General features: G+C 43.2%; 1 protein-coding gene across 4 annotated transcripts in view; it reads right to left on the bottom strand.

Annotated features, from left to right (window-relative positions):
- ERCC6 (ERCC excision repair 6, chromatin remodeling factor) overlaps nucleotides 1-20,663 on the bottom strand; it is a 71,294-nt gene extending 50,631 nt beyond the window's left edge. For 3 of the 4 annotated variants that reach the window (XM_057734592.1, XM_057734591.1, XM_057734589.1), the window contains exons 1-5: nucleotides 20,561-20,663; nucleotides 15,888-16,323; nucleotides 13,615-13,735; nucleotides 11,549-11,660; nucleotides 6,399-7,116 (exon numbers count right to left, since the gene is read on the bottom strand). In XM_057734592.1, the coding sequence (XP_057590575.1) occupies nucleotides 6,399-7,116; nucleotides 11,549-11,660; nucleotides 13,615-13,735; nucleotides 15,888-16,309 (1,373 nt within the window). In that variant the 5' untranslated portion in view covers nucleotides 16,310-16,323; nucleotides 20,561-20,663. The remainder of the gene's footprint in view (nucleotides 1-6,398; nucleotides 7,117-11,548; nucleotides 11,661-13,614; nucleotides 13,736-15,887; nucleotides 16,324-20,560) is intronic. The other variant, XM_057734590.1, reaches the window with a different exon arrangement.
- Between the last annotated feature and the right edge of the window lie 989 nt (nucleotides 20,664-21,652).

Genomic DNA, 21,652 nt, shown 5'->3' with positions numbered 1-21,652 from the left:
CCTTAAGGGAGTTAACTTTTTCTTCTCTCTTTAAAATATAGATGAGAAGAAAGGAGGAGAAGAAGAAGAAAAAAAGAACATAAGTTATTTCTTGAGAAAGAAATTAACGCCCAGAAACTGATGACAAGAACAATCTTCAAATAATTATATTTAGTTTCTGGATCAAATCTAGATTAAATTTTTACCAAGTTCAGATTTTTAGAGATCAAATGACTTGGGTGTTTGTTTGTTTGTTTGTTTGTTTGAAGGTACAAGCAAATCAAGCTCTACAATGTAATTTGGCCGCGCCTAAGAGTGACCTGAATCCGTGTGCAGGGCAAACAAAGGTCCAATTGAAGGATAAACATGGGACAACTGCAGTGCAAAGGGACTGGCTCTAGGCAAAAGGAAGAGGAAGAGGCTCCATGAAGACAGTAAAATGGAGACAGAGGAGCTGAGACTGTGGCTCTAGGAGGCATGGCCTTTAGCACCATTTCAAGCAAGGAACAGGATGTGCAAAAGTGTGGGGTTGGTCCTCATCAAGCGATGGGAGAAATAGATCACTGAGGCCATGCTCTTCTGAGTCCACCACACCAGTCCACGGTGACAGACCACTCCCTCCTGACCCAAACCACCTTCAGCCCTCTCCCCCCCCCCAACCTTCCCCCACGCCAGGCTTCTCCACTTGCTGCTATCCTGGGCAAATGACTTCAGCTTTGTCGGCTCAGCTTCCTATCTCCTGGGCGGGGGGGGGGGGGTGACGACTAAACTAACAGACACATACAGAGTGAAGCACTGCCAGTGGTAAGCATTCACTGATGTCAGCTGCCTTAGTTCTCATACAACCTCCTCCCCTCCCCCATGAATGCCACCCTTGCTCAGGCCTCCAAATTTCAAATCCAAGAGACTTTTGTCAACATTTACCCTCCTCAGCTTGACCCCTCTCGGCATCTGAAAATACCGACACAGCCTTCCCCTCCTAGAACTATGCATGCATACAGCCAAACCCTCCAAACCAGGATCCAACTCGCCCCTGGCCACAGCAGCCACCGTGCTCAAGGGAGAAGGCGATGAAGGTACCGTTTTCCCAGATGATTAAGCCTTGCAGAGGCTTAGAAGCTATTCTTTAAGATTTGCACAATGAATGGAGCCATCTGACCTTTTTTTAACTCAAAGTTATTCACATTAAATAAAGTTAAAAATGGGGCAAAAGAAAAGAAAAACCTCTAAGGTCAAAAATGTATTAGAAACCAGTTACATCAACAGGTGTCATGACTACAGATTCAGGTTACACCACACCATGAGGTAAATCCTATCCCCATCCACACCAGACCTGTCAAGTTTTCTAGACTCCCTGGCAATCTCCCCAAATCTTCATTCAACTGACTTGGGTTTGGGGTTTGGTTTCCAGTCCAGGGAGGTAGGGGCAGCTATGTCCTGATCCTTGGCACCACCGTGTGGCCATATATAGGTATTGCCCATTCCACCCAATTCCACAAATGAAAGGAAATTGACATTTACACAACCTCGCCCTGGCTTCAAATCCCAGCTCTTAACCAGTGACATCATGGGCAAGCTAATTACAATTTGAAAGGAGCAAGATAAAGAGTCCGTACAGCCTACTATAATCATAACAATTGAAAGATGCATATGCATAGGATCAAAGAGTGGAATGAAAGACTTCCCTGGCGCTTCAGTGGTTAAGATTCCGCGCTTCCACTGCAGGGGGAGCAGGTTCGAGCCTTGGTTGGGGAACTAAGAGCCCTCGTGCTGCTGGATGCGGCCAAACAAAAAAACAAACAAAAACAAAACAAAACAAAACAAAAAAGACTGGAATGAAATATAGAAAAATAACAAAAAAAATAGAGGTGTAGGTAGTTTTTTTCTATCCTAATGTTATCACAATTTCACTATAAAAAAAAGGAAATATCAAAGGTGAAGCTCACTTAAAAAAGGGAAGGTCAGGGGCAAGGTATGGAAAGCCTTCAAACTATCTGGGGATACCAACTCAAATCAATTTCAGGCTGTGGTCTCAGCAGCTTGGCCCAAAAGTACCAGATAATCTGAGGAGATTCAGGCACCACCTACTGAAGAGTCTGTTTCTGAATTCTACTGCTTCACTGATTGAGGATGGGGAGGTGGGAGTGATTTATTCCAGCAGCAACACCAAGCTAACTTTGGGCTAGAGTTCAGTATTACATCCTCAAGCCCCAACATCCTTACCAACAACTCTCTCCAACCTCCTCAAAGCTTTCCTAAACGGGAACACAGGAAGGGCCTCTGATAATGAAGAATGCCACCAACCTCACCTCAGAATCAGCCAAAGCTCGGTCAAAGCCAAGTGCAGCGCCCAGTTCCACCTGCTCCAGGCTGGGCCCTAAAGGTGCTCCGCAGGTGAGTCTGAAGCACACACCCTGATAAGAACCAGATGAGCTATTACATATAGCACTGAACTGGATAAACTGACCCCAAAACTCCTCCCCAGGCCCTCTCCTATGCAAACACAATTGTGCAGGGTACATAAAAGAGAAGTTTAGAGAAAATGATACACAAACTCAATCTGCCAAAAGCTACAGCCTCAGAAAGGAAAAGAACATAAAAAGTCCACTTACACATAGATCAAGTAGTTCCCAAACTTGCCATGCATCAGACCCATCTGGGAAAAGCCTTTTTAAATTACCACATGGTAGCCCCACGGACACGTCTTGAATCAGCACCTCCAATGGTGGGGTTCCCAGGGATTCTGCACAATCAGCCCAAGGGCTGGGAATCTCTGCCTTAGTCTGTGCTCACTGCCAAGGAAATACAGCTGTTAGGTTAACAACTTAATAATGGCTGGCAAATGGAAATAGAAAGAAGAGATTCAGAGTATGGGTGCAAGTCAAATTGCAAATGTTCTCCCTAGTCATGCCAGCAGGAGACAGAACTTATTTGGAAATGCATCCTCTCACTCAGGGTGTCACCCGACCTACACTCCAAGTCTGACCCAAGCAGTATGACCACTGTTGGAGAAAGAGGCAAGAGTTGGTGACATTTTTTGTTTGTTTTCTCTCAAGGCTGGCAAACAGCTGGCATGTTGTCTGCTTCCCCCTGTTGTCCCCATGCCAAGGTAAACATCACCAGTGGACCGTGGCACTCTTTCCCAGGGAAGCCAAAAAGGCCTCAGTCTCCCCCAAACAGACTACCACTCCCAAGATGGGAGCTGCCTGGCAAGGCAAGGGCTTGTGACCTCCCTGTCCTAAACTGGCAGCTTAGCGACTGGGCTTCTCTGCAGACCACGGCCACCAAGCCAATACCCAAGGCAATCCAAATGAAACCCCTGAGGAAACAATATGCCCCCAATGCAAAGAAAGTATTTTTCCTATTCAGTGATGCACCTGAAGTTTGGGGGTAAATGCGGCAAGTTTTTAACCTGCAATCTCAGGTCCATATCAACATATCTGAACGACCCAAGAGACCAGGCCAAGTGCTTGGACAAACCTCCTCCACAAAATCGTCCCCAAATACCTCAGTCCAATTTCAGTAAGCCCTTCACAATGGTCAGGTCCCATTTGTGCCCACGTCCCCTAAAGGACTGCAGATTCCTCACAGGAACCCCTAGATGCCAGTCCTAGAATAGACATGTGCGTTCATGCAGTGAGAGCAAAGAAGAAGCACTGGAGTTGACCTCACATCTCAACTGGGAAATGAACCAACTACACTGAGGGAACCAGGACTGCACATCTCTGATCACCGGGCAGGGAAAGGTGCACATATGAAATGTTTGGTCTTCCAGGCCACTCTGGGCTCACCAGGGACACATATCACCCAATACTAAATGTGAGTTATTTCTATTAAGTGTTTGGCCCCTGGAGCTCCCAGACCCTAGCTTTCTAAAGCAGCAATGGATTTTAAGGAAGACCCATACCCTAATGGAAACTTGTGTAACACAAAATTAAAATAAAAAATAATGGATGCTTTGTAAGATCTGTTAGCACTGACATGAATAAGAAACAATAGAATATCTGCTTCTAAGTGGCCCATCCATCATGGTACGTTATCAAAGGTATGAAAATCAGGGAACACCATCGAGGAGACAGCCTCCAAATGCAAGTGGACAGAGAAGAATGCAGGATAAAAATGTGGGAAAGGCAAAATACACAGGCAGTTCAAAAGGTGGTTAAAACTTCCAAGACTGATCTGAGGTCTTGGGCTAAGTCAGAAAAAGCAGGATCATAAGTGCGACTATCCAGATGCAGAAAAGGCTAAGCTGTAGAAAAGGCCTGATAGGAAATTCCCACTGTGCACCAGCTAAAACTAAAGAGACTAGTTAGGACTAATCTAGAGCTAATTAAAGACCGAAGACTCTCAAGGTGAGAGAATAAAGGGGGTGAGGTGTCTAGGAGTCACCCACTTCCACTTCTAAGGGTTCAAAACAGCATTATAATTAACAGGCCTATAACCAACACATATTTAAGTCCAAAAGGTACCTACCTTGGGTACATATTCCTAAATTCGAACCATTAGGAAACACTCATTTTCTATGTTGTAAACTATATGGGGCTTTATTCTGCTCATCCACCATCAAACCACTGCTAAGATAAGAAACCCTAAAGTCTTTTTCTTCACTCAAGTGGATACCATTACAATTCATTCTGTCTACAAAGATCAACAATAAGAAATTATAAAACATAGAGTGACTGGCAGTTTTAAAATATTCTTAATATGCGTCTCAATCCGGAGCATTTTATCTTCTTTTAACACCCCCCAATCCAAAGAGTACCAAAGGAGATGCAACATAAACATTTCAATGTGGATATCTGCAGTTTAACAATTACCTACCTTAATAACTGTAGCTATAAAATTTTAAGAACTATAGTATTTTGTTGGCAGTTAAGAGTTATTGATATTTCTGAAATTCATTTGAGATTTTACTATAACTTGAGCAAAAAACTGGCTTCTGATATGGCTTTGGAAATAACAGTTTTACAATCTTAACATTGTTAAGAAAAACTTATCGCCATGAATTTAAACTAAACCCACATTTAAAATTCAATCAAAATAAATTGCTCTTGATCAAAATACTGATATACTTAAAATATATTTAATATTGACTCAATTTAATGGGAAGAATATTCACTCCACTTTGATCAATATTTTGAGATTAACACTTTTATTAATACTCTACAGTAGTTAAGAAAAAGACTGATGTCACTCACTGTTCAGACAACTTTACAGATACTGAATGTGCAAAACAACTTTAAAGTTACAATGAGAAATGACAACGTTTAAGCCACTCCTCAACTCTGTCTCGCTGCATAAGGTACTACCACCGTGTGAGTGTAAGAGTTCTCTTAAAGACCTGGATTTAGGTTGCAAGTACTCAAATTATTGGTGAAAAGAACTATGCTGCATCAACTTCTAAAAGGTTAGGGAATGTATGTGGCAGTCTGGATGTAGGGCGTCAGCAGTTCTAAATAATAGAGGAGTATCAGGTCAATCTTCATTCGCGAAGGCCAGTGGAAAGCTAAAAGAATTATAATAAACTAGGTCCCCCTACACTGAGAAATAAGAAAACTGTTGAGGAAAACTGTTGGGGAAAAAACATCCTGGGAGCAAATACTTAAAAAGTAATCTGTTAAGCAGGCTCCTGCATCCCTCTGAGTCTCCCAGCGCTCTTAAGAAGCGGAGGCACGAGACCTGAGTCGCACAGCGCTGTGCTCCGCGGGGCACAGGGGAGACTGCGGCGCACACACCAGTTTTCTTGGCTCACAAAAAATGCATGACAACATGCAGTGCTGACTCCACTAACAAACGCGTTCACCTTCCTTTCATCTTACTTACATCAGATACTAACAAAATCACGGAAATAAGAAGCTAAAGTTAGTCTCTCGCGTAAAAAACGACAGTGCACAGGAAGGATACGCTGGGCAAATGAAGCCCATTTCTGGCACAGTATGGTTTAAATTCTGTAGAGCACTACTTGTTCAAGACCAGGAAGGAGGGATTTAGGAAAGCAAGCTTATCCTTTCATACACTAAAACTTAAAGTTCAGATCTTTTTTTGAAGGGAAGTGTCCTAAAATTACTTTCACCCAACATATACTACACAACCCAACCGCCTCCTGCTCCTGACCCTTGTGGCAGGGCACCCACTCTCCGTGTGAAGGCACAGAGCTCCTGCTCTAGTCCTCTGCATGCCTCCTGCCCCAGCCCTCCCCCTAAGCTCTTCCTCTTAGACTTGCCCCCAAATCTGAATGAAGACCCAGAAGTAGAGGCATCTTGGGTCAGGGGCTCTGATGGTTCTAGCGGGCTAAGGCTGCAGGAAGTCCAACCTTTGGATGAATGGGAGTCTAACAGATTATGCTGGACTAGAACTCTTATTTATTAATAAACCTGCCACCTATGATAAAGCAAGCAGTACAATCCCTGCAGACTGACCTTAACCGCTGCTTATAATAATCCTCATCTCCGTCATCTCGGCATCTCACTACTTTCCGACCTCCTCCTCCTCCTGTGGCTTCAGCTTCTTCCCCGGAACTTGGAAAAAAGTCATCATCAATCTCCTGCACTGTGACTTTCTTCTGCCGTTTCCGACGACTGAGCACCAGCCTCCGGTCATTGTCGGTGCCTTCCCCTGACAGGGCGGCCCCTGCTGCCTCCTCCAGCTCCTCCTCCGTCGGCAAGTACTCGGACTCTTCACCCTCAGAGTCTCCCTCTGCCTTTGGCCTCACATCACACTCCAAGGGTTTCTTTCCCTTTAGCAATCCCACCTGCCCCTGGAACTGAAGAGCCCTCTTCTGGAGTTTCTTGATGTGCTTTTCCAAGCGCTTATCTGTTTTCGTGAGAACTTTGCCTCTCTTGTCTGGTTTGTTTTCACTGAGTGTTGAGCTCAGCCCAGAAGTGACAGAGGCTGGAGCTTTTTTAGCTGCTCTTTTATTACAAGCTTGTTTCTTTCTTTCAAAGGACAGTTTTGCTTGATCTGCCAAATACTTTTCAAAGCCTGATGCTTCGTTGAGCATTAGTTTTCTAGGCTTTTTCTCTGGCTTCTGAGGGATCCGGGTACCAAAAGGTGTCATCTGACCAGTGCGGACGAGCTCTTCCCACGCAGACTCCTGGGCGGGCATAAGCATGCTGCCAAGGGAGGACGGCCCCGCTTCTGCAAAAGGGACGACAACGCATTGGGCGCTAGCACAAAACTTTCCAGAACAATGGGTATGTGTGCACTCAATATATATGAAAAAAAATCACTGACGTACTGAAGTATATTATATATGAAGAACAGAGTGAAATTTACAAAGCGTTCATGGTACATTTAATATTCTCCTATTCATAAAGGTAACTTCTCAATAACTTTTCCCAAAATACTGCATTATAAATATACTTTCAGGGCATCCAAAGCCAGACCCAGTCATATGTAACATAGAAATTTTACCATGTTTCCTTATCAACTGCTTTGAGGAAGCAATCTCCCAAGTTTCCATGTCACTGCTAATACCAGCATTCAGATGGACAAATTCAAGAGACAGCAGAACTTAACAGACATCTAAAGAATCAGCATGCACCTGAACAGGTAAAACACAAATGCTGGCTCTGCACTGTCCAACAGGAGAGTCACCACGTGGCTATTTAAATTTATGTTTAGAATTCATTTCCTCCATTGTATTTGCCACATTTCAAGTGCTCAATAGCCACATGTGGTGAAAGGCTACCATGATGGATAACACAGACAGACAGCACTTCCATTATTGCAAAAAGGTCTACCGGACAGCACAATATTAGATGTGTGAAGTTAACTGACTGAAGGGATGAACTAAAACTGGAAGTTATGCCACAATAACAGAAAGCCACCCAGATGTCATCCCTCTTTCATTAGCTGAAATTAATCTCTAGCAAAATTACTTCACCCATAGCCAAAATACCAACAGAAGCAGGCTTAACAGGAAGGCATCCATATTCTAAAATCCATATTTCTTGCAGGCCAATAATATCACAGTGCAGTTTTTCATTAAATGTACACTGAAGAAAAACATACATCAGAAAGTGCACAAATCCTAAGTGTACAGCTCAATGAATTGTCTGAAAAAAAAAAACCCATACACCAGCATCCAGACCAGAAAGCATGAACTCCTAGCACCCCCAGATTTGTCCTTCATTGTGCTTCCCAGCTTCTACCACACAAGATACTGATTGACCTATTAACACTGTAGACAAGTTGTACCTGGCTTTGAACTTAATGGAAATGGAAATGTTTGTACTTGTGTCTGGCTTCTTTTGTTCAACATTATACTTGTGAGAGTCACACTTACTGTTGAATATGGTTGCAGTTTGTTGATTCTCATTGCTGTTAGTATTCTACTGTACAACTACTACAATTTTTCCATTCCACTGTTAATGGACTTTTGGGTGGTTTCCAGGTTTGGGCTACTAGGAATAACGTTGCTGCGAGTATTCTGGTGCATATCCTTTGGTGACGTATGTATATAATTCTTTGGGTATATTAAGCCTTGGGAAATAAAACCAAACAGATTTCCAAAGTGGTCCTATCAATTTTAAGTTCCACTAACAGTGTTTGAGAGTTTCAACTGGTCCACGTTCTTGCCGTTGCTATTCTGGTAGGTATGTAGTAGTACCACTTTGTGGCTGTAATTTGTATTTCCCTAGTTGACTAATGAACTAGGGAACCTTTATATAGATTTGCTGATCTTTTTAGCCTCTTGTGAAGAAAATGTTCAAATCTTTTGCCTATTTTTCTCATAGGTGGTCTGTTTTTTTGGGGAAAAAAAAAGAGAGAGAGATTTCTAGGAGTTCTTCATACATTCTGGACTCAAGTCCCTAGATTGATACAGATACTGTAAACATCTTTCCCCAGCTTGCCTTTTCACTCTCTTAAATGCTATCTTTCAGCAGACATAAGATCTTAGTTGTAATATTTATCAAATCTCTTCTTTTACAGAGAGCATTTTTGCATCTTGTTAAATCTTTGCCCCAAGATCATGACAATGTTTTCCTATGTTATAATCTAATAGCTTTGTTTTACCCATCACACTGAGCTCTACAACCCACTTGGAGTTTGTTTTGTACACTGTATAATGGGCCAATATTCACTTTATCTTTATGTGGATTAACTCAGCACATTTAATGAAAAGATGATTCTTCTCCACAGCATTGTACCACCATATCTGTCATAAATCAAGTGATCACATATGGCTGGATCTGTTTGCTGGACCCTCTATTCTGTCCTATTGGTGTATTTGTCTAACCTTATGCCACTACTGCAGGGTCTTAATTACTTCAGCTTGATAATAGGTCTGGATAGTTTGTTCTTCTTCAAGTATGCTTTGGCCACTCTTGACCCAATGCATCTTCATATAAATTTTAGAATCAGTTTGTTAATGCCACCCACCCTCAGTCTACTCTTCCTATCCTACACCCTCTCGCTCAAAAAACTCCCCAAAATTTACATTGGGGCTGCACTGAAACTACAGATGGATAGAACTGACATAATTACAATATTGTTATCTTCCAATCCACGACCATGGTGTATCTCCCTATTTACTTGCCTTCTTTAATTTTTTAATGACATATTGTAGTTTTTAATGTAAAGAGCAATGAAGAAAACTACTTTTTTTACTAAGAGTTATCTTCAGGTATTTGATTCTGATTGCCATCTTTGTTAAATTTTATTCTTTGCTTTTGCTCATATGTAGAAATATGACTGATTTTTATATATTGACCTTGTATTCAATGACATTACTAAATTCACATAGTAATTCCAATAGGTGGTCCAATTATTCTTTCAGATTTTCGATATGACCAATCACATATTCTGTAAAAAACGATGGTTTTATTTCTTTTCTTACATTACTACACTATCCAACACAACGCTGAACAGCAAAGGTGACAGCAAGCACCTCATCTCATCCCAGATCACAGGAGCAAAGCCAACTGTTGTGAAATTTATTCCACTTAATTCCAGGAAAGGATTCTTTAATCAGCTAATCCTCACAACAATTAGGAAATGGATCACTATGTGGAGAACAGGGGAAAGGAAACCTCAGGGAAGCTTGTGAGCAAAGAAATGAACACCTACTACGCTTATGCCCATCTCAAGACAGACTTGGAAAGGTTAAAGGATGTAGCCAAGGTCTATGCCTGGGCAATACCGGGCTGGGGTGCACAAAGCCTGGACACTCTGCCCTCCTGCCCACCCCCAAACAGGGCACAGAGCACCAGGGAGAAGGAAGGGATCCCAGAAGGGACAGAGGAGGAAGGGTGATAAGAGAGACCAGGAGTCTGAAGTGTTGGCTGGAGCCCCAATGGAGAGAGATAATAGGAATCAGAAGTTCAGAAAAATGGCAAGGCCACAGGTCTACAGATTTATAAGATACTAGAACCTAGGTGCCACAAAAGCCATAGGAAATGGATGAGATAATTGGGGGAGAGGTAATATAAGAAGAAGAGGGCTCAGCAAGAAGTTCTGAGAATAATCAACATTTAAGATAAGCCTAGAAAAGCTGGTCAAAAATAACTACACAAAAAAAAAAAAAAAAAAAAAACTACACAGAAATGGTCAGAAGGCTGAAAGGAAAACCAGGAGAGAGCCACGGATCCTGGAAGGCCGGGAAGTATCAGCTGCTATAGACAGGCCAAGTGGAGCTTTTGGATTGGGGGAGGTAACAATTAATCCTAGGCCAAGTTTTACCAAACAAATAATAGGAAGCAAAAGATAGCAGCAACTTCTAGGCAGCCAGACCAGGACAAAAGTTTTTTCCCAATGACACATATGGCACTTCAGCAGCAGAAAGCACTGGTCACAGGCACAATGGATTCTGCAAGACTACTTTAATAGCACATCTAATATTTTTTTCCATTGCCTCAATTAATTCTTCACAATTCTCTTGTCTTACCAAATAGCCTTTTGGAACTAGTAGAAAACGCTTGCTTGAAGGGTTTAAATCTGTATTTCAATTACTAAATAACTGAACAGCTACCAACAATTTCTAAACATACATACACACACACTGACTACAAAGATATTTTGTTTCAGAGCTTATGCATCTTCCCAAAAGGTTTTCCAAAAGACAGCCCATCCAGGGCAGTGATATAAACAAAATCATGGCCATGGATTAAATAACCTGAATTAAGATGTCTTTTCTTAAACAACAGAATTGATGCTTGGAAACCCTGCCAAATATGTCCCCAAAAGATATTTAAAAGCAATTCTATGAATGTCAATTGATGATGCTGGATCAACGAAATGTAATTCAATCAAGATGTTAGGTGTCTATGAAATAAATTACACAAGAATGTTAAGATTTCTAACTTATTAAACATAACACTAAATGTGCACCAGAAGCCTCTATCAGACTGAGTTAAAAATTTACTTTCTTTCTCTGAAGCCCGATAAGACTTAAAACAGATTTGGTTCTCCAGGTGTGGAGAATAAAATTTTCCTGTATCTGTTTTGACAGTAAGGAAACAAATGTGTTTTTCCCAACACCCAGGCTGGGACTGAAGAGACACCCTCCTCTGACTAGAGGCATCAGGCATCAATTCGAGAACAGAAACACTGTCCCCAATATCCTCACCTGCATCCTCCTCCTCCAGACTGGCATGATCTAGTTCAACTTTCAGCTCTGCTCCTCCAAGGATGGCCTGGAGACGTTTTTGTTTTGCTGTGATCTTCTTCAGCTGCTGTTCCTTAAATGGTAGATATTGGATACAAAAAACAGAAATGAAGTGATTAAATATTAAATACAAAAGAGAGCATTACAAAATTTTAAAAACTTTAATCAAGAGCAAAATAAAAATAAGACAGAACTTCCATATATTACTATTACTAAATAAGATTCTTTACAGACAAACTTATTTAAGTAACTGCCACTTTTCTAGCAGGAAGGAGTCCTGAAAGCATGTCCATCAGGCAGCATCCCTGTCCCCACCCACTCTCCTGACTGGGCAGCACAGCTCTCAACTTGCCTGAGCACGTAAGTTCACGTGCACTGACTCGCCACTGACTTGGGAGATGGAAATGCACTACCTGGTTTCCCCATCACACATTGGGTAAATTACTAAATTTCTCTGTTTCTGACCTTAGCAGTCAATGGACTATAAATAAGGTCAACAGGCTGTAGGGATAAGAAATAAACAAAAATGTTCAAACAGTTGAAAAATTCAGTCCTCTTTGATAATCTACCATATTTAAGATTGCCCTTTACAGTATCCTACCCAATCACAAAATTTTAAAGGGTAAATCTATTTTGATATACCCTTTTACTCTGTCCTCCCCAGGCCCCACTTTGTCTTATCTCCCTCTGCATCACCAGAGCTCAGATATGTGGGCACTCCCAGAGACTCCCCAATTAACTAGGCCAGTGGCAGGTGGTTCTTCTTCCCAAGGTCAAGAATGTTTAAACACCAGACATGAGTGTGGGGTGAGGGGACATCCTGATTATAAACACCATGTTGTAATGACCTATAATTCATTTTATTATATCTCGCAGTTTTTCTCTCAGCAAACTCTTATTTAAAACAGTTTCTTTCTCTGAATAGTCTCTCTCTAAACATCAAAGAAAGATAGGAATATATAACTAAACATCAAAGAAAGATAGGAATATATAAATAAGTTAGACTAGTACCTAAAGTGGCCTAAAGACTGGTCCTCTCTGTCCTTTGAAACCCCAACCCACCAGAAGCCCCCTAGTCACATGCTCCCACAAGAAGCCAGGCAGTCCCCTCTCTGCTTTGGGGAGACCCCGGCTGCCTCAAGCCACTTTGAGCTTTGGCCTTTGGGCTGCTGCTGTGTAGTCAGGTGGGAGAGACAGTGGGGTTAAGATCATGAACTGGTGAGTGGAAAGCAAAAGGAGGACCCGAGGCTAATCACACCCCACACGTAGAGCCTGAATAAGAGCTGTGAGGCCTCTGCTCACTGCAATGAATCACCTGCAAGCACAAAGCCATCTGCTAGTCACCTGGATGATGGCAGCAATAAAATGATCAAAATTAGTCATTTCTACCCCCTGCAATATAGTGTCATGAAGTGTAGATAAATTCTAAAAAATGTTTCAAACCTCATAAACACAATGTCATAAGGAACAGATATTCCCTACCCTTAAGTCCTACAACCCTAAGTGCAGACCCAGGCAGTGTGGTGGGTGATGACTGAACACCTAAGGCCCGCCTCTCAGAACAGTGAGCACGAGTATGTGAGGGGCGAGGGCTGTGCTGATCGGAAACACAGTGCAGACAGTGCCAGCAGGAGCTGAGCAGGAAAAGAGAGCAAGTCCACACATTCAAGGAGACTGTGGGAGAGGCTGGCACGCCAAACAGGAACCTCAGCTGGGGGAGAGAAGGTGGTGACGCAAGGGAGGCCAGGAAAGCAGGCGAGTGAGCAGGCACGCAAAGCCAAAAGAGGAACTTTCTCTCAGTCATGTATGTATGTGCACATGTGTATGTATTTTTAGAAACATTCTTTAAACAGAGGATGTTGAAGGGAGACAGCCAAAAAATTAAACGTACAAGAACTCAAAATTTTCTATTATAAATTTGCTTCACATCTTACAAGTACTTTTCAGAATACCTATCACCTAAATATTAAATGAGCCTAAATAATGACTTTCAAAGATGTAAGATTTAGTGTTTTATTTGGAGTCACCTTGTTATACTTCTGTCGTTTTACAGAATCTAGTTTCCTGTTGATGCCTTTGTTGGTGGCAGCTTGAGGGCTGAGCTGTTCAATAATTTTATCGATTTGCCTTAGGGATATCGTACATGACCTGAAAAAGAAGATAAAATGTCTATTTTCCACTCTGGTAACATTTTTTACAGAATAATATGAAGAGAGAAATGCTAAAAACATGTCCCTTTTACTTCTTATTAACTAAAAGACAAAAACTAAACCAGAATACATATTCTTTTCAGTCACTAACAGAACTTGAAGGGTTGTTAGAAATCTAAGATGACTGCTCGTGTTCTTTAATCTGGCTAATTTTAATCAGCTCATTCCCATTTGCAAGCTGATTCATTCATTCTACAAGCATTTTTTTTTATTTATTTTTTTATTTATCTATTGGCTGCATTGGGTCTTGGTTGCTGCGTCTTGGTTGCTGTGCATGGGCTTTCTCTAGTTGCAGTGAGCGGGAGCTTCTCATTGAGGTGGCTTCTCTTGTTGTGGAGCATGGACGCTAGGTGTGCAGTCTCAGCAGTTGTGGCACACAGGCCTCACTGCTCCGTGGCATGTGGGATCTTCCTGCACCAGGGTTTGAACCCATGTCCCCTGCATTGGTAGGCGGATTCTAAACCAGTGCACCACCAGGGAAGTCCCTACAAGCATTTTAAGGGTTTACTCTATTTAAGAGACTGTGCAAAAACAATGGGCAGTAAGTTGTACCTTTATATGAAAAAATGCATATACTTTTTTTTTAAGACAATTTTTTAGAGCAGCTTTAGGTTCACAGCAAAACTGAGAGGAAGGCAGAGATTTCCCATATACTCCCTGCCCCAAATATGCACAGCCTACCCCATTACCAACAACCCCCACATGGGTGTTTAAAGCCCATTACAGAAGTCTCCCAAAGTTTGGAAAAGTATTAAAAATATTTAAACATCTTCTTATATAGGTCAGACACCTGTGACAACAGTTTTCTTTTACATGACTAGAACACTTATTTGCTGCGGTTTTACACTTTGTAATGCAAAGAAAAAAAAATCAACTTATAATACATTGCTCCTAAGACATCACAGAATTGTAACTCCCAATTTTCAAAACACAAATTCAATCTTGACACATGTAATTTGCTGTTTGTATCCTCTGCAGATTTCAGGAGAAAAGATGTTATCAATGCAAGTTACTGGCGGTCTCAGTGCCATTCATCACCACCTGTCCGGTGTCAGGAGGCCCCAGGACTCCGCAGCGCCCTGCTCCCTCACCTCTACAAGCAGTGGACACATTTCCAAGGTCGAATGTAAAACGTGTATTCATTACAAGGCATCGAGGTTCTCACACCTGAAGGTCAGACTGTAGTTACAGGAGAACACGTGCCACTCAAGAGGCCCAAAGAACACACTAGAAAACTGTTAGCAGAAAACACGTCCTTTAAGTGCCAACAGCTGCCTGTACCACAGTGTCCCCCAGGGGTAACCAACAGCTCTGGATTCCTCCCTCCCCCCTCTCCCAGCCACTCCCACCTGAGACCGCACCATCCCTCCACCCAGTCCTCCCCTTCCCCTTCCAGCCCCGACACTGCCTAGAACACTGGCCAAAGGAAGACGGGCAATGGAGAGCAAGAGCTCAACTCAATCCCCCGCCCCCTCTTCCCAACCAATGTTTTGCGCTCAACATGGCCCAGGTCTGTTTCTCCTTTAAAGCACAAGTAAAATCTCCATAAGACTTCACCTTATAGAGTCAAAGTACAACAGAAGAAAGGAAAGGAAAAGCAGGGAGTTGTTTCTCACTGTTTCTAGAAATGCAAATCTGAAAAGGTACCAAAAGACTGGCCCTAGGTTTAGGGACAGGAAAAGGGAAAGAAATTATAGGACAGAGAAAAAGGGCCGAGGGGTGGGGTCGGATATGCTCCTGGTATCTGGAGTAGGACATGTCAGAACTTTAGGAACACTTCTCCTGAGAACCATTCTGTGCACAAGCTTGGGAAATCTGGGGCACTTACAACAGTGCTTCTCTCCAGGACATCATGTGTAAAGAAGCTACCGTGAACTGAACTGAGCCCCTAACTACTGTCTGTGTACAACGCTTCTGAGGGAAAGGGCTGGGGTTTAAACATAAGGTCAGGGACCACCCTTATGGATTCCATCCTCTGATTAAAGGTTCTATAAACCTCCTAAATTTCTGGACTATCACAGCTATTGTCTAAATTTCTCTGTCATATGTAAATACAAACTCTGTAACCAGAGAGAAGGTGGTCCACTCACGTGAGGTCATCCAGCACTGACCGATACTCCTTCTCCGCGTCGGCCAGCTGGGCCGTGCGGCTGGCCTCATGAATGGCACTGTCCACCTGCTGAAGCACCCCTTGCTCCAGCACCTCCTGGTCATAGACGTCCACACCCAAGCCCTGCAGCTCCAGAGCCTGCGCACTGGGTTCCACCGCCTGGATCTGATGTCTGTCGATCTGCAGCAGGGCTGGCCCTCTCCTTGGAAGTTCCGAGGGACACCCCCCGGCGAAAGTGGAGGGTCCGTTAGCAGAGGAACAAGAGGGGAGGCTCTCCCCCAGCTCCCCATCACCACTGTCTTCCTGCTGGACTGGCGTCTCTTCACTCGCACTGACATCCTGACTCTCTGAACAGTCTTGCTCCTGAGTTGGGCTTGAGTGGGGGATTCTCTCATTTGGCATCCTCTACGGACTATCTAAAAGGAAAAAAATTTTTCGGTAAGCCCTTCAGTTATACAGAATTGATATTTATATAGTTTCTTAAATATCTTGTAACTAAAGCAGACCGATTTCTCAAAAGATCAAGAAATAATCCTCCACTTACGTAAATTCAAGTTTCCAAGTATTATTTTCCTTAAAAGGGCACAAGCTATAGATCTTCTTGAGTTCTGATAATGACAGAGAAAAATTAACCAAAAAAAAAAAAAAAAAGGCAGAAGAAAGAAGAAATGCAGTATCATTAACAAAGGACATTAGGGTAGGCGGCTAAGAAAAACTGGCAACCAGAATCCTGAGTGATGCCCAGAGTCTTCTCCAAATCAAGTGAAGTCATTTCACTGCTGCCTTCCAAGTTAGCCTCTTCACTGCATTACAGCACAAGTGACCTACGTTATATGGACAAGATCAACTGCAACGTACAGATTTAGTGACTTAAGGAGAGAGATTCCCTACAAATCTAACACTAGAAATTTTTAGGTTTAACATTTACTCTGATAAATAGACACTCTGAACATGAGATAATAAATAGCACCACTCAAATCAGAATCTGAGGAAGGTTAATTAAAATACTCTCAAAAAGAACTCCATTCCAATGCATGCTGTAATCTCTCACCATCAGGCTGGCAAAAACAGGATGACTGATAATATCCAGGATAGGCAGCAAAGATCCACCTCCACATAATGCTGGTGGGAATATAAATTAGTAAAATTCTTCTGGGAGGCAACTTAGCAATATCTATCAAGATTTAAAATGTACGTTACTAGGCACTTATTCCAGAGAAATACTCACATATACATATAAGGATATTTATTGTAGCATGGTTTTTCATAGTTTTCAAAGGCATTAAGTATTTTCAATGGTAGCAATATAAAAGCCAAGTGAGGTGAAAAAAGTCACATGCTATGAAGGCATTTATATTGGAAAACAAGGCATATCCACATCTGTGTGTGTGGAATGCATTCTAAATGATCTGCAGATACTAAACCTGCAACAACCGGAAGGGGAGAAGCAGAAGGAACAGGCAGGAATAAAGGGGAACTTTCACATTTTGCTCCAAGAAATCAAGAACTCCTTGAATGAAAATGTTTGCTACATTTCCTGTATACCTCCATCTAATAAATACTTTTAAATGCTTTTTTTTTAAAGTGACAGCTTTTCTCTTTGTGAATAAAAAGTGACAGCTTTTCATTTGTTTCTTTCAGCACTAAAACTTTATTTCTATGAAATGACAACAAATTCCCCAACAAGCCCCACTCATTCTTCACTAAATAAAATGATCCCAGTGGCCAAGCACTAGGATAGAAAGATGCCAGGAACTTAGAGTCCCTCTGCCCTGAGTGGCTCACTCTAGTGGAGGAGAAGCATTCCAGTAATATCATAGCGGGGCAGGTCTGTAAAAGAAGCACAGACAAGACGCCAGGTGGACACAGAGGAAAGGACCGTGCACTGGGTCTGGAGTTCAAAAAGAAACTGAGGTTTGAACACGTGACCCAGGATCTGATACACAGGAGGTGTTCATACATGCTGAAAGGAAGTAAGGTTCAGAGAGGAATCTAAAATAACAAGTCTGGTCTGGACAACTGAGTCGCTGACGAATTCAGTCACAAAAATATGAATCGGAAAGGAGGCAGATGGGAAGCAGGGAGAGCTGGCAGGAATGTGTCCTACTCGCACAGGCAGAAATGCAAATCCGGGCTCTAGAGAAAATCTGGACAAGATGTGGAGGCATCAGCAGAGTAACCAGCCCCAGGGATCCCAAGGCTGTGACAGCTACCCGAGATCCTTCTGGAGGGTAAGAAGAGGCTAATGTTGAAAAGGTTAAAAGTGAACAGCAGAATAAGACAGTTCCTCCATTTCAGGCCGTTCTGATTATTTTCAGGAGAAAGGATCAACTTGGCACTCTTATCATTTTCAACAGAGAGAGCAAGATTCTGGCTCAGAGTCCTCATACTAGATGCAATTTAACAATTCTGTTTTCACTGTTCTTATTTGAATGTATACAAAGATTCTGGTTTAAAAAAAGACATTAAATCAATCAAAATATTAAGTAATAACACTGTAGTACAAAGACAAGGTTAACGTCATGATGTCTGGAGAAAACTTCTACTAACAGAAAAAAGAGTAAGAGGGAATGGTTAAAAATGGAAAATAACATGGCAAGTTCCAAAGGAAACCACAAAGGGTCCAGTGGATTTGGAAAGTAGGTCACTAATTATCTTGGTAAAAGAAATCTTAGTGGAGAAAAGGGGACAAAAACAGATCGTAGTGGGATAAGAAGTGAGCAGATGAAGAAACAGAGGCCTTATCCCCTTAAGGATAGGCCCTGGCAGGGAGATCACTGGAATAATAAAGTAATCAACAGATGGGGTAAAGATGCTGAGTAACTGACTTTGGGGTCCAAGCTGAGTAGATTTAGAGAAAAAAAAAACAAGCCAGAAGGGACTGGAAGAGGGAAGGAAGAGGGAGAAAGGGAAAGGAAGGGAAGGGAAAAGGGAAAAAAGAAATAAGGAAGCAGTTGAGAAGCCACTTGGAGAATGGACCAAAGGGCAAGTCTCCTGGGAATAAGAGATGAAAATCAGGAAGTTCTCCTCAGAGGTAAAGAGTTCCCAAAGTGAAATAAATTATATGACGTTCAATAAATATTTATTGAGGGACTTCCACGGTGGTCCAGTGATTAAGACTCTGCACTCCCAATGTAGGGTGCCTGAGTTTGATCCCTGGTCAGGGAACTAGATCCCACATGCAGCAACTAAAAGCTCCCCCATGCCACAACTAAGACCCGGCACAGTCAAATAAATAAAAAAAAATTTTTTTTAATATTTACTGAGAGTCAATTTCACCAGGCAATGTACTAGGTTAACTAGTTTCTGTCCCGGTAGAGCTCAGAGGCTCTTGCGGATGACATACATTTTAAGAATTATATATACATATTTACATATAAATATGTATTCATATATAAATTATACACAGAAATGTAATTGTGGTAATTGCTATAAGAAGAAAGCACAGGATTCTTTATGACAAAATAACATAGGAGCCTAACTGACACGGCAGAGGTAGGTGTGAGGTCAGGGAGGCCTCTCTGTTATAGTGATATTTGAACCAGCATCCAAAGGATGAATAGGAGTTAGCAAGCCAAAACTGAACACTTCGCAAAGAAACAGCATCTGTAATTCCTAAGGCTGGTAAGAGCCGGTGTGGTTGGAAAAATGGAAGAAGGCTGGAGCATTGTGAGAAATCTTTATTTTATTTTACATGAATAACAGAGTTAAAGGAGCCGATAATGACTCCATTTATTGTGTAAATTCTACAAAAATGTCTTCTAACACTCTGCAAGGCTTAATCATCTGAGAAAACAATATCTTCAATGTCCTTCTTTAAGCACTGGGGCTTCTGTGGGATGCGCTGGATTCTGGCTTGAAAGTTTGGTTGTAAACACGCATAGCTGGGGAGGGGGAGGGGCATAAGTGAAGATGGACAGGCAGGCAAGGGCCAGATCACAGAAGGCCTGGGGAAACATGAACTTGGATTTTTCTCCAAGTGTAATGCAGTGAGTTTGAAGAGTTTTAAACAGGGTGACAATGGCATGACCCAATTTATGTTTGTGAAAGACCAGTTGGACTACTGTATGGATAATGGATTGGAGGAAACAGTGCAACATGAACATGTTGGGACACGTACGGGTGAAAAGTGACAGGAGCTCTCAACAGGGTGACAGCAGTGAAGATGGATGCTACGTGGGAAATCTTTGTTACAGCATTATATGCGGACTGCTCAATCCTCCTGCACATACTCCCACTTTACTATATCAAGGCCCAAAGTGCCTGACTTGTATTTACCCCCAATTCTCTCTTTCAAACAACTCCAGTGTTTTAATCGAGATCAAGCAGGGCCGGGCTGACTCTCTGCGCGGGGGCCGGACACAAAGCCGAAAAGTTGACGCTTAGACGCGGGTCCGCCTGCCGGCAGCGGAGCCAGAGGCTGGGCACCGCGGCCCCCCAGCCCCCCAGGTGTGCGCGCCGCAGCGTCACTTCCGGCCGCAGGTGGGCAGGCGCGTTAAGCGCGCCAGCCCGAGGGCTGCCTCCCCGCCGCCCGCGCGGATGGGCTCCTTGCCGGCTTCTAGGGGTCCCGGCGGGGCCGGGGCCGCCTGGGGAGCCTAAGCAGGCGCCAGACATCTCCCGCCCGACATTCAACCCGGCCGCCAGAAGACTCACCCCTGGGCCGCGCGGCCACCCGTACGGAAATGCAGACGCGACCGCCGCTGCCTCCAGCAGCCTTGGAACCCGGACTGGGAGCAGCGGCGGCGCGTGCGTCCTCTGCCCGCCGTAAGCACCGCCCCCAACAATGACCCGACGGGCTTGCGTGAGTGGGGCCTACGGCGCATGCGCCGGCTCTTCGGTTTATTTTGAACTGGGGGCGAGACCACGTGGTTTGAGCGGAGGCTGCAGCCCCGCCTTCCTACCTGTGAGCGGGGTTCGAAAGCGGTCTAGGCTGTTGGCCTGTGTGGCTTGTAATCAGCGCTTCACTCATGGTGAAAAATACCTCTCTACTAAGGCGGTTATAAGAATAAAAGACATGTTTCCAGAAAAAGAGAGAGGTACATACACGAGTGTGCCGTGCGAATGTTTGCAATTCACCGTGCGCCCCAAAGAGAAAGTAAGCTTGGGGAAAGGAGCTGGCTGGAGCACTGCACATTTCAGTAGCTGCGCGCGGTAGGCGTTGCGACCTCTCTTGGTCATCTGGCATGGCTGTTAGGCTATTACGTAATAGGGAGAGGGCTTATTTATCTCTGTTCCCCTTCTTTGACACACATACACATACACCCACACACACACCCTGAGCAGGGATGGGTGTGTGTGCATAGTGGGGCTCCGTCAATGTCTTGATTGCATTAGTGAGCTAGTCATTTAATATTTGTCCTCAAATTAAAGTGGTAAGGAGAATTTTGAGCCAGGTGAGAATTTAGCTGGGAACATTTGAGGAAACGAAATGTTCGCACACAGGTTCAGAACAAAGGGAGGAAATTGAGCTTCATCTGAAGAAGGAGTAGCCCATGTTGGGTGGCAGCTGTACCGTACAGCAGCTTCTTAGCCCAGGGATTCCTACTTGGGGAGAGGGTGGATTTGCAGGGGGCCAGAGCCAGAAAGCCCTGGGGGAGTGGCAGTTGTCCTGGAAGTGAGCTCTCACCAGACACCGAACCTGCTGGCATCTTGATCTTGAATTTCCCAGCTTCCAGAACTGTGAGAAATTTCTGTTGTTTATAAGCCAGCCAGTCTATGATACTTTGTTAGCAGCCTAAATGGCCA

This window comes from Hippopotamus amphibius, chromosome 5 (assembly GCF_030028045.1).
Source record: "Hippopotamus amphibius kiboko isolate mHipAmp2 chromosome 5, mHipAmp2.hap2, whole genome shotgun sequence".
Classification (NCBI taxonomy): Eukaryota; Metazoa; Chordata; class Mammalia; order Artiodactyla; family Hippopotamidae; genus Hippopotamus; species Hippopotamus amphibius.
The sequence above is the reverse complement of the archived record's forward strand: the minus strand, read 5'-3'. Positions and strand labels throughout refer to the sequence as shown.